Source organism: Chiloscyllium plagiosum, chromosome 29 (assembly GCF_004010195.1).
Source record: "Chiloscyllium plagiosum isolate BGI_BamShark_2017 chromosome 29, ASM401019v2, whole genome shotgun sequence".
In the NCBI taxonomy this organism is placed as follows: domain Eukaryota; kingdom Metazoa; phylum Chordata; class Chondrichthyes; order Orectolobiformes; family Hemiscylliidae; genus Chiloscyllium; species Chiloscyllium plagiosum.
The window spans coordinates 37,458,460-37,470,946 of record NC_057738.1 but is presented as its reverse complement, the minus strand read 5'-3'; the positions used below and the strand labels follow the sequence as shown (position 1 = coordinate 37,470,946).

The 12,487-nt window shown below is 39.8% G+C and overlaps 1 protein-coding gene across 2 annotated transcripts in view; it reads right to left on the bottom strand.

Moving 5' to 3' along the window:
• Positions 1-786: 786 nt before the first annotated feature.
• tmem42a (transmembrane protein 42a) overlaps positions 787-12,487 on the bottom strand; it is a 14,339-nt gene continuing 2,638 nt past the window's right edge. The window contains exons 2-3 of one of the 2 annotated variants that reach the window (XM_043719566.1): positions 9,373-9,516; positions 787-1,908 (exon numbers count right to left, since the gene is read on the bottom strand). In XM_043719566.1, coding sequence (XP_043575501.1) covers positions 1,765-1,908; positions 9,373-9,516 — 288 coding nt within the window. In that variant the 3' untranslated portion in view covers positions 787-1,764. Of the gene's footprint in view, positions 1,909-8,887; positions 9,239-9,372; positions 9,517-12,487 lie in introns of those variants that run through there. The other variant, XM_043719568.1, reaches the window with a different exon arrangement.

Genomic DNA, 12,487 nt, shown 5'->3' with positions numbered 1-12,487 from the left:
AAGCTTCTGTTATACCATTACCTGCATGGAACAATGAATCCTTAGAGCCATAAATTAAAGTTAACTTTTTAGTAACTTTTAAAATGTAAGATGGCCTCCACAGATGAACACATTTTTGTGGATTAAGTAGTTTTATTTCTTGAGAAGGCAAAGTTAACCTTTGATTTAATGTAGATCAGGGCTTCATTTTTCTTTTCATACACAAAATGTTTTATTGTTGATCAAGACCTCAGTTGGGAGAAAAATTCAGACTGTCGATTAAATAATCACTGTCTTATTTAGGTCATGACCCAGCAATCATTACAAGGTCATATAGTTCTGTGCTAAAAGCTATAAATTCAGAATGATTTCCAGACAAACATCCCCTGCATCAGATAAACATCCAAGCATAATTAATATTTTGAAAGAAATACTTTTCTTCCTTTGTTTACTTTAACCTATTTCATCAAGTTCTCCACAGAAATTATTCTGAGCAGATCAATTAAGAATCATAGCTGTAAGTTTTGTTCTACAAAGATTTTTACTTCAATCAAAGCAACTGAGAAACATTAGCTCTTCACCAAAACAGAGAGAATTAAGCTCCATTCTTATAATTACGGTTCCATCTCCTGTTTCTACTGTGAAGGAAAGTTGCAAGAGTTAGACATCACATTTTTATTAACCTCTGGGGCTAGGATGAATGAAATTAAATAACCTTTTAATATACAAAAACTTGCTTCTGGGTTAAAATTGACTCAGGTTGTGTCTACAAAAATTATGGGCAAATAAAAGGAAACAAAAAAAAGATTGACACTTGCCCTCATTTTATTTATGCATTAGACTTCTGATTTTCATCTTTCACAGAAAAAATACAATTTGTTCATCTAGAAAAAGGTAACTCACCTGAAATTATAGAAGTACAATTCTGACAGTGGAACTGGAAGCCTCAAATTTGGTAGTGATTTACACTTACATTATTATTCCAAGCATTGAGAGTCCTCAATCTCCTGCTGTATGACTAACAGATGTTGTGGTGAAACTGTATAAATGTGCATCAAGGATAGCCTATAGGGTTTCGACCAATCACCAGCCTTTGTTACGGTAGGAACATGAAGACCCTTTGGAAAGTCTAGGTATCTACTTGTAAAGTCCTTATTCTAATTTTGTCATTATCTTATTTTTCAAAATACCTTCAGTACCAACAATTTTTTGTGAAACCCTGAACAGCAAACATTTGCAGTAGATTTGTTTAATCCTTTAGAAGAAGTGGTTTCAAGTATTGGAATGCCTACATTTTAGCTGCTTAAAAACAAACTCAAAGTTAGGAATTGGTCTGATATTATGCACATTCAGCAGACAAACAAGTGCTAACTCTGGGACACAATGGTTCCTAAACTGTTGTATCCAAAAGAAAACTCACCTGCTGGCATTAGCATCCAGGGCTGAGTGTTGTGTGGAGATGGATAGATAGCCCAGTTTGCTTCATAACTTGAGAAATTAAAATGGGTTAAGTAGAGAAAGGGTAGGGCTGATGTGAAAAATTCATTCTTTCTGGAGACATTCAGCAGCACCTCTTTTAGTAATTGAAAAAAGGACAAGGTTGTCTGTCTTATTTGACCCTTACATTCCTCTTGATTACCAAATGGAGGGAAACATATCTTGAAGGTTGTCAGGTAACCATAGATTACACAGAAAGCTAATGGTAACTTCTGCCATGCTCTCAACAGTTTCAGTTCATTTATTTTCCAGTTATTTCATTGATGTGAGTCATTTCCCAAATACAGTTTATTCCTCTTTCTTGTATGCATCATTTTGGTCCTTCGTTTCCTTAACTGTGTGAAGCAGCAGCAATCCACATAAAGTTATTGTGACCCCAATCCACCATAACATTGCATGAACTTCTCCAAAGAACAATTTTCCAAGAAAAGCCTGAAATAAATAAGCCATTGTCACTTTTTATATTGGAACATAGAAAGACATGAAATCTATGGCAAGTTACTTATGAAATACTCAGTGCTTTGGAGAAAGGAAAGTAATCCGAGCAGTCAAGTTTGAATAGTAGCCAGAAAAGGCTTCTAGAAATTCAAAGGCCTACAAAGATACGATTCGCATTACTCAGGAGTTTCAAATTAATGATTTCCAAAATGACTAGATTAAACAGGAAGAGTCATGCCTCCATCCCCTCTACATACAGAACTGAAACAAACCCTTAGTCCAAATCAATCCACGCTGAACACAGTTCCAAACTAAGCTAGCCCCACCTGCCTGCTACTAATCCATATCCCTCCAAACCTTTCTTCTTCATATACTTATCCAAATAATTCTTTTAAAATGTTGCAACTGTCTAATAGATTCATCACCCTTTTCATAACCCTGTGTCCACTAAATTGTGGACCAGGGTGAAGAACCCAGACCCTCAAGATTGCATGCGGCCTTTTGGGGAACTAGTTGTGGCCTTCTGCCTATTTGTTCGCAAATACTAAATCCATATCTCATATAAGTGTACCATTTTTAAAATTTTGACTGGTAACCCAGTTATATCAAAAACTAAGAAAGGAACATTTGAAAAAAAAAGGAAAAGAACAGAGTATTCAAATGAAGAATGGGAATATCAGTATTACATAGTTGCTGTGAAAGATAAAATGACACATTTGCTCTGCGATGCCATAATTGCAACAGTGAAGAAATATAATGCAACCACCTGAAGAAGGAGCGGCGCTCCGAGAGCCAATGATTCCAAATAGACTATAACCTGGTGTTGTGATTTTTAAACTTTGTCCACCCCAGTCCAACATTGGCACCTCCAAGTCAAAAAAAGATCAAAAGCAGCAGCAGGTATTTAAAATGATATCAGGACAACGGACTGACATCACTGATGCAACTTATAAAATAGCATATATTCTTGGAAGAAGATGCGAGCCATTTAGCAATGTGGAAATCATAAAACAATGTATTGTTGAAGTTGTAGGATGTTTAGATTCAGATAAAGTTCATAAATACAAACGACTACTGTTTCAAGAAGAATCACAACCGATCGGCAACATGAATTAGACTTCAGTGTAACAGAACAACTTTATACATTTTGCTAAAGTGGAGACATTTATTATTCGATTGTCTTGGATGAATCCACTGACATTCGTGACTCAGTGAAGGTGTTTTTTAAATTGGTGTCATAACTGCGAATTTGCATTACCACAAGGAATTACTGGCTTTGGGTACCTTTACGGCGAGGACATGCAAGATGTCAATTCCAGTATCTATCTATCTTCGAAAAAATGCCGTGAAGGAAAACTGAATTTATGTAATTTAGCAAATACATGCACAGAGAGTGCACCTTCCATAAGGGGAAAACATGAAGAATTTGTTGCATTACTACAAACAGGAATTGCCAGTCCAGATACTTTGATTTCCTGTCATTGTCTTTTGCATCAACAGAACGTCTGTGCCAAATCTACTGTTAAGTGACACATTAAAAGAAAATTATAGGTATTGTAAACTTCATTCAAACAAATGTATCACAGCAATTTTGCAACATGCTTCAGCTTGATGATGAAACCTTCAGTGTGGATCTGCCATACCATTTTAAAGTGCGCTGGTTGTCACAAGGACAAATACTTGTAAAACTTATTTTTGCAAAAACAAATCACAAGATTTTTTGAGGAACCAAATGAACCATGTGAATTTTGAAAAAGAGGATTTCTGTGCAAATGCTGACATCACAAAAATGCAAAGCAAAATGAACTGAATTTTTTTTTGCATGGTAAAACTAAATCTATATATGATTTGGCTTTTTCAAAACTCTCCTTACTCGATTGGAACTTTCAGCTGAACACTTAACTGGCAAAGGTAATTAACAAACATGATACAAGCAAATCATTAAGGAAATGCGATGCGAAAGAATACACAGCTGTTCTAGACTCCCTGATTGAAGAACAATGAAAGATTTGCAGATTTTGACAAACAGGATCTCACACAAACTAGCTTTTCTACCACACCTGGTTGATGCCTTCAAAGCAAATGACTTACAGATGGAATTGATTCACCTCTAGAAGATAATATTTTGAAGTCTCTATTCGATGCTAAGAAGGATCCTATTGAAATATGGAATATCCACATCCATGTCGAATGCAGTTGTGTTTTGGCACAACCTGCTGTGAATCAACATTTTTATATGTGACAAATTAAAGCTTGTTTGAGATCTCAGGATGGATATTCACCTGAAGGATCAACTAAAGCAAGGTCAACGGTGTTGGAACAAAACATCTGATTCCTATCTTGCAATAAGGAATGACAAAAGTCTTTAAATGCTTCCTTGTCTAAGTTTTTCGCTTATTAGTTCTATTGTCAACTTTGTCAAACAAACGAGTCTTTGAATATATATATACACACACAGACACACAAAAATGACATTTTGTATGTGTTAAATTCTCATCATGAGGCCTAATGGGATCTCAGTTAAATAAAATGTGACCGTACAATGTAAAAAGGTTCCCCACCATTGCCGTAGACCTTCTGATGCTTTCTTGCGCTGGTAAAAGCTGACAAGGTAAATACATCATTGATGCTCAGTAGCAACAATGTGCATAATATACAAAATATATTGCAGAAATTCGCAATGGCTTTGTAGGCAGCATCTTCTAAACACATGACTACCAACCAACTGGAAGGGCAAAGGCAACATATCCATGGGAACCTGAATGTTCCCCTCCAAGCCACTCACCATCCTGACTTGGAAATATATTTCCATTTCTTAAGTGTGGCAGGGTCCAAGTCCTGGAATTCACTAACTGCATTAATTGGTTTACTTACAGCAAACAGACAACAGCATTCAAGGCGGCAGCTCACCACCACCTTATCAAAAGGAAACCAGGATAATCAAACGCTGGCCAACAAACAATGCCCAATCTCTTATCTTTAAAATGTTGTCACCCTCAATTCTACACCTATCTTTCTTGGTTTATTAATTTCAAATCAAGCCAAAAAAGAGCCTAAAGTCACAAATACCATCTGAATAATGCAATACACAAATATTCTGCAACCTTAGACAACTACTGCCTTCACCAAAGTTCTTCACAGTTGGCCAATACAATAAGACCACCTTCACTTGGATCTACACTCATATCCAACTGCAACACCAGCATCTCCAGTTATGGCTTCTCTTCTGGCTTGCGAACCATTATTTCCTAGCCTTGGTCCCTTCTTACCATGTCTCTTGATAATATAGTCTGAAGTAATGGGACCTAATTTTATATGTATGCTAACAAAATTTTCAGATCCCTGGTCAGTCTAGAATAGGCCAAAGTTTACCAGAGTTAAATTTTACATTAAGCATTATATTCAACATTCAGCTGAACATAAAACTCAATAACCCATCACAAAGCCCCACTTGCTACTTGCATCTCAACAATATTACCTACTCTACCTCAGCAACCTGCTGTTTACACCAGAGCACCTCCCCTTCCACATCTTGGCAGTTCCAAACTTTACTATTCCAATGCTTTGACTACCCTCCATCAATGAATTTTAAGCCATTTAATTTCTAACTTAGGTTTGTATACTAAGCTTCTGAGGAACCTAAGCTGCATGCCGAAAGGATGTTACCCCTGTAGGACAGACTAAAACTAGGGACCAGTTTAAAAATAAAGTATCTCTCATTTAACGACAGATGAGAAGTTCTGAGGATTTTAAGTCTCTGGAACTCCATTCCTCAAAAAGCAATGGTGGTGAGGGTCATCGAATACTTTAAAAGGCATAGGCACAGAGATTCTTGACTAACAAGGGAATTAAACATTATTGGGGTAAGCAAGAATGTGGAGTTAAAGCCTCAATCAAATCAGCCATGGTACAGGCTATAGGAGCCAAAAGGCCCAATCCATGATGTTCATACATATTATTTCTTACAGATGTTTCAAATCACATCTTATTCAGCAATCACTCTTGCCCTCATTAGCCTACATTGTTCAAATTAAAAATTTTGATTCTTGTATTTAAATAGCTTCACTGCTTCTCAGAATGCTCCTGAAGGCTCATTTTTGTTCACCTTTCAATATTTTATTTCTTGGCACAGCATTCATCTCTCTAGACAGCACCTTTGTGATTTCCCTTGATGTTTTCTCAGGCTAAAAGTGCTTATTTCAAAGCAAGAACTATGCTCCATGACCAGATTTCAAAAAGGTACAAAATGAAAAAAAAACGCAAAATGTTGATTCATCTTAATAGCACATGGGAAAGTCAAACCATGCAGTTTTCCCTAATGAGCAGTGTTACTGCAGTCCTGGGAATAAATTAACACACAATGATAGAGACAAGAATACAAACAAAAGCTTCTTCCACAAAATCAAAAGGGAAGGGTAATCAAATAAACAAAACTATTGGTAATAAGAAAAAGACAGAATTATAAATATAATAGATTGACAGCAATTTTGTAGACAACAAATCCCACATGCTTAATGATTTTGAAGAGGAATAGGAAGTTGGAGATCATTTAGTACATTAGGAGGACAAATGGTGGAATCTTACTTTTTTGCTTTGCTCATTGTGAGCCTTGTACAGTTTGGAGTGATGGTCACTGCTAGGCCAAGTGAGTTTCCTCACGGTTTCTTCCCAAGTTTGCCATTTTAATTGCCATTTGAACCCTTGTGGCAAAAAAAAATCAGTGTCGTGCAACTCCATCTTACATGTTAGCCTCAGAGCAACTCAATGGAGATCCTGAAAGTAATGATTATTCCTGGCAGCAGCACCATTTTAGAAGGCTACTATGCACCTGCAGTCTGGAGCTGCCTTGTGTGGCTCCAGACCCAGGACTTGATTGACTGTGAAATCCTTGCCTATGGAGACTCCGCTGAATGGGGTAGTGCATGAGTAAGATGATCACCTGCCTAAGGCCAGCAGAGGCCACATCAGACCATGCCAGCCCAATCCAAAGTCACCACCTTTGAAACAAACAATCTCAACCTTCTAGAGGAATGCCCAGACCTGCAGGGAGAAGGTTAACATCCAGGTAACACTCAAATATCTCACACTACTGCACTTGGCTCCATCAAAAGCTGATGATCCACCACTCTCTAATGCATGCAACATCTTTCCCATTCACCCAGCCAAAACCGTGACACTAACTCTGCACTGCCCACTCACTTGCTCAGGAATTTTCCCTTCTGCATCAATAGTCATAGGTGTGCAGCCCACTTTCATCTTCCATATTACATGGAAACATAGCAGATAGGAGGCAGTCAATTGGCCCTTCAAGCCTGCTGTGCCATTCATCATTATTATGGCTGATTGCCCTACTCAATAGCCTAATCCTGCTTTCTCCCCATTACCTTTGATCCCATTCGCCCGAAGTGTTATATCTTGCCACCTCTTGAATACATTCAATGTTTTGGCATCAACTACTTCCTGTGGTAATGAATTTCACAGGCTCACCATTCCTTAGGTGAAGAAATATCTCCTCATCTCAGTCCTAAATGGTGTACCTCAATCTTCAGACTGTGGCCCCCTGGTTATGGACACACCCACCATCACGAACATCCTCCGTGCATCTACCCTGTCTAGTCCTGTTCAAAATTTAAGTATCTTTGAGATCCTCTCTCATTCATCTGAACTCCAACAAAAACAATTCCAACCTAGTGACTCTTTATGTGTTAGTTCTGCCATCCCTGGAATCAGCCTGGTAAAACCTCTCTGCACTCCCTCAAGACACCAGAATGTGTCTCATTCTTGGAGAGAAACAATCCGTAAGAGGGCCAGAAGAGTGAAGACGGGTGATATGCAGCCCATCGTGTGACTGGTCATGCCTGATGAGGTCCTAATTAACTGCCCCGGGCAGAGACTGCACTTTCCTGAATGAATGCAAACAGCAGTAGTCTTCTGGGCTTTGTGCCTCTTTTAAATAGGGCACAATCCAGTTGCAATGAGAGTCAGGTATTTTTGACTGAGGAGGGCAAGGATGAAAAAAGATAAGACAGGATGCTTTGTGTGAAAATTAACAGCATATAGAGAACCAAGAGATGCAACCTGGCACGTCCCTGAGCACAATGATTTTGCCGCAACAGTACAATGATAGTTGCCTATGCAGCCTGAAGTGAAGAGCTGAAGTGCAGAAATGCTATGCAAGTGAGTCAGATTTGCCTTGAGGGCTCATTGAAGCTGGCATGTCAGATGCAAATAGTGCATGTGGTCCAAGCTGTTGTTGCCTGGAGTCCAAGTGGAAGTTCTTTTGAAGCAGGTGGCAAGTTGGATGCATCAAGAATCTGCCCTGGTTTCAATGCTGCGTTTATCTAACAGCTAGGTTGTGTCACAAATATAAGAGATCCAACTCATGGCAAGTTGGACTGTTAATAAGCCACTTAAAAAGTAATAAAGAGCACCATTTGGGAACTCGCTGCTCCTTAGTGAGAATCTCTCCATATCATTCAAGTAAAGTAGGGTAGCTGCAGTGTGATGGTCAGTCAAAATGACCATGCTGTCTGATTCTACAATTCATCTCACCATAACTAAGAATTGTATCAGGCTGTTATCGGAGTTATGAGGGGCATGAATAGGATAAACAGACAAAGTCTTTTCCCTGGAGTTGGGGAGTCCAGAACTAGAGGATTTAGGGTCAGAGGGGAAAGATATAAAAGAGACCTAAGGGGCAACTTTTTCACACAAAGGGTGGAAGTGTATGGAATGAGCTGCCAGAGGAATTGGTGGAGGCTGGTACAATTGCAACATTCAAAAGGCATTTGGATGGGTATATGAATAGGAAGGGTTTGGAGGGATATGGACCGGGTGCTGGCAAGTGGGACTAGATTGGGCTGGGATATGTGGTCGGCATGGACGGGTTGGACCGAAGGGTCTGTTTCCATGCTGTACATCTCTATGACTCTATCCAGGTGTTGATTTCCGTGGAATGGATTATATTCAACAGTTTTTAAATTGCCATTTTTGTTTAATTGCATGTACAATATTTCCAGGTTTGAATTATTTTCTGTTGCTTTACAATTATAAAATGTGCATGGGTTTCTTCAATAGGAGGTAATGGTTTACCAATAGTATAAACCATTGACTTATTAGTTCTCAAAAATCATTCCACAGATGAAGATATCAGGTATATCAAAAGTGCAGCAGTTTTACTTCACTTAGCTGCTGTTTTACTGTAGGAGCAGCCTGGATCCAGAATGGAGACTTGCCCAACACCAGAGAGAAAGGAAGACCTGGGCTTCTGAAAATACACATGTAAATGCACCCTTCCACTGCACCTCTGAGCATCTTGGAGAGACTGTAAATACAATAGTCAGCCAGAGCTCTAAATTGGTAAGTATCAATTTCTTTGGGGTATTTAGTCAACTGTTCTATACAGGCAAAACATTTAAAAACACAAGATGCTATAATGAAGCAACCAATCATACTTACTGTGGAGAGAAAGTTTGAAGCAATGGTGGTCACAGATGCCTGTGCTGAAGACGAATATCGTAGTGCTTTGGCAAAAAATATCCACATCAGAGCATTAAACAGGAATGCCATCCCACCACAGCCAACTCGAAGCAATATGTGCAACTGCAATACAGTAAAATCTGAGGTTGGTCAGAAATTAGAATATCATTCACTAAACATCAGAGTTGACATTCAGAATTAAAACCATTGCAACCTTACAGCAAACAACAGATGATATGGTTATTATTACCTAAATATTGGCATAAGTGCAAGGCAATTGCAATAATGTACTTTCAAGAAGAAATTCCAAGAATTTCACAGTATCTTCATCTGTGAAAATCTGTCAAATGGAAACTTCTCAATCCTTTAAGCAAATGAACAAAGTGCAAGCATCACAGAATGGAAGTGGACTGTGTAGTTTTGCTCAAAGAATAAATGGAATGTCATGCTTGACAGCTAGTACATATTTTGTTTACAGTACGGACTTTACAAATTGTGTACATACCCAGTGATAGAAGTGAATTCAACAGCATGCACTGCCATGGCCAACACATCCAAACTGCAGTCCTAACAACTGGACAATCACATTCTAGTATTTTCAGGAGGAAGTTTTTGGGGAAAGAACTGCTATTGATTCTGTTTAACCCATGTGAACACTTAGTGAACTGAGTCCCAACCTGGGATTTTTCTGAAGTATCAGGGGAAGATAGGCTGTTTTAGAATTGTGGCAGAGTTTGAAAACACAGGTCAAAGTCTACAGTGTTGGTCTTCCCAATACTGAGCTGCAGGAAATTGTAACCACCATAATTGCTTTCAGATTATGTTGTTGGTCATCTACCCACAAGCCTCTATGGTTTGGATTTCAGAGAGACCAAAAAAGTATGCCTGGGTGTTGGGCACTGCATGTATGAAATTGAATCCTTAACTGTCTTCACACAAAATCATTACAGGGCCCTGAAGTTATCTAGACTTGGCCTGCTGTGATTTCAAGCATGTTTTTTCATCACCACAGCAGTTGAAGAAGTAGTGGGATTAGAATTGTTCATTGAGCAGGACTGCATCTCTGGCCAACTTGTAGGGAGGTGCCTCTGTGACTCTGAACATAGCCCCAGCCCACTTCTCCCATCTGCTCCTCCTTCCTCCACACCATCACCTACCCCTCATATTCTCTGTCCCACTGCTACCCTATATACACAACACCATGTACTCAGTTCCTCCCAGTTATCCGCAGATTTAACCTTTCCCCTCACACTCCATGTACATTTAAGATGCAAACAATTATTATTTATCTTCATAGAATTATAGAATCTCTATAGTATGGACACAGGCCCTTTGGCCCAACAAGCCCACACCAATCCTTCAAAGAGTAACCCACCCAGATCCATTCCTCTACAACTCTACATTTACCCCTGACTAATGCACCCAACCACCACATTCCTGAACACTATGGGCAAGTTAGCATGGCCAATTCACCCTACTCTGCACATCTTTGGACTGTGGGAGGAAACCCACACAGACACGAAGAGAATGTGCAAACTTCACACAGTCACTCGAAGCTGGAATCAAACTCAGGTCCCTAGCATTGTGAGCTGAAGAATGTGTAGCTGGAAAAGCATAGCAGGTCAGGCAGCATTAAAGGAGCAGGAGAATCAACGTTTCGGGCATAAGCCCTTCTTCAGGAATGTGAGGCAGCAGTGCTAACCACTGAGCCAGCATGCCTAAGACCCACATACTACCCTTTCATTTACACAATACATTCTCCGCCTCCCAACCCCCATGACCCTTTCCAACTGCACCAACCCTTCCCATACCTGTAACCACCAATTCATCCCACTGCCCTCATCTTCATGGCCAATCCCCATCTACACCAACCCTTCCCATCCCCATTAGCCCCACCTCACTCCATTCCCATTATCCCTCCATCCCCCCATCCACAACCCACTACCCCCCATCATCCCTACCCACACTGACCCTTCTGGGACATTCGACCTTGGACCTTTGGGTGACTATCCTCCAAGACGAACTTTGGGACAGGCAACACTGAAAAGTGGCCGAGCAGAGGCTGATAGCCAAGTTCGGTATCCATGGGGATGGCCTCAACCGGGACCTTGGGTTCATGTCACACTGCAGGTGACCACCATTGCATTACACACACACACACACTCTCTTATAGACCCATAAACTCACGCAGACCATCTCTCATACGCTCACACGTATATTCCCACACTTACTCACACACCCTCTCACAGACTTATACTCCTTTACACTCACACTCACACACATACACACAGTCTCTCACAGACACTCATAACACACACACTCCCACACACACATCCACATGCACACATACACATATAAGTTTGTGGGGTGAATTGAATTTGCAGAATTACATGTTACCCTACTCAAAAACTGCATGAATCCATGTAAGATTCTGTAATTCTATTTTTTAGATTAGAATCAGCCCGACCATTGTGGCACAGACAGTCTCACACAGGGCACCTCACAATTTCAATGCATTATCTGGGCTGTCTTGGCACCTATTGTTAAAATTCACTTGAGAATGTAACTTTTAAAAAAGTTTGGCAATTTACATATGAAAGAATGACCATGTTGGTTTCAGTATTTACTGTGGAAAAGGATATGAAAGATATAGACTGGAGGGAAATAGATGGTGACATGTTGCAAAATATCCATATTACAGAGGAGGAAGTGCTGGATGTCTTGAAATGGGTAAAGGTGGATAAATCCCCAGGATCTGATCAGGTGTATACTAGAACTCTGTGGGAAGCTAGAGAAGTGATTGCTGGGCCTCTTGCTAAGATTCCTGTATCATTAATAGTCACAGGTGAGGTGCTGGAAGACTGGAGGTTGGCTAATGTGGTGCCACTGTTTAATAAGTACGGTAAAGACAAGCCAGGGAACTATAGACCGGTGAGCCTGACGTCGGTGGTGGGCAAGTTGTTGGAGGGAATCCTGAGGGACAGGGTGTACATGTATTTGGAAAGGCAAGGACTGATTAGGGATAGTCAATATGGCTTTGTGCGTGGGAAATCATGTCTCACAAACTTGATTGAGTTTTTTGAAGAAGTAACAA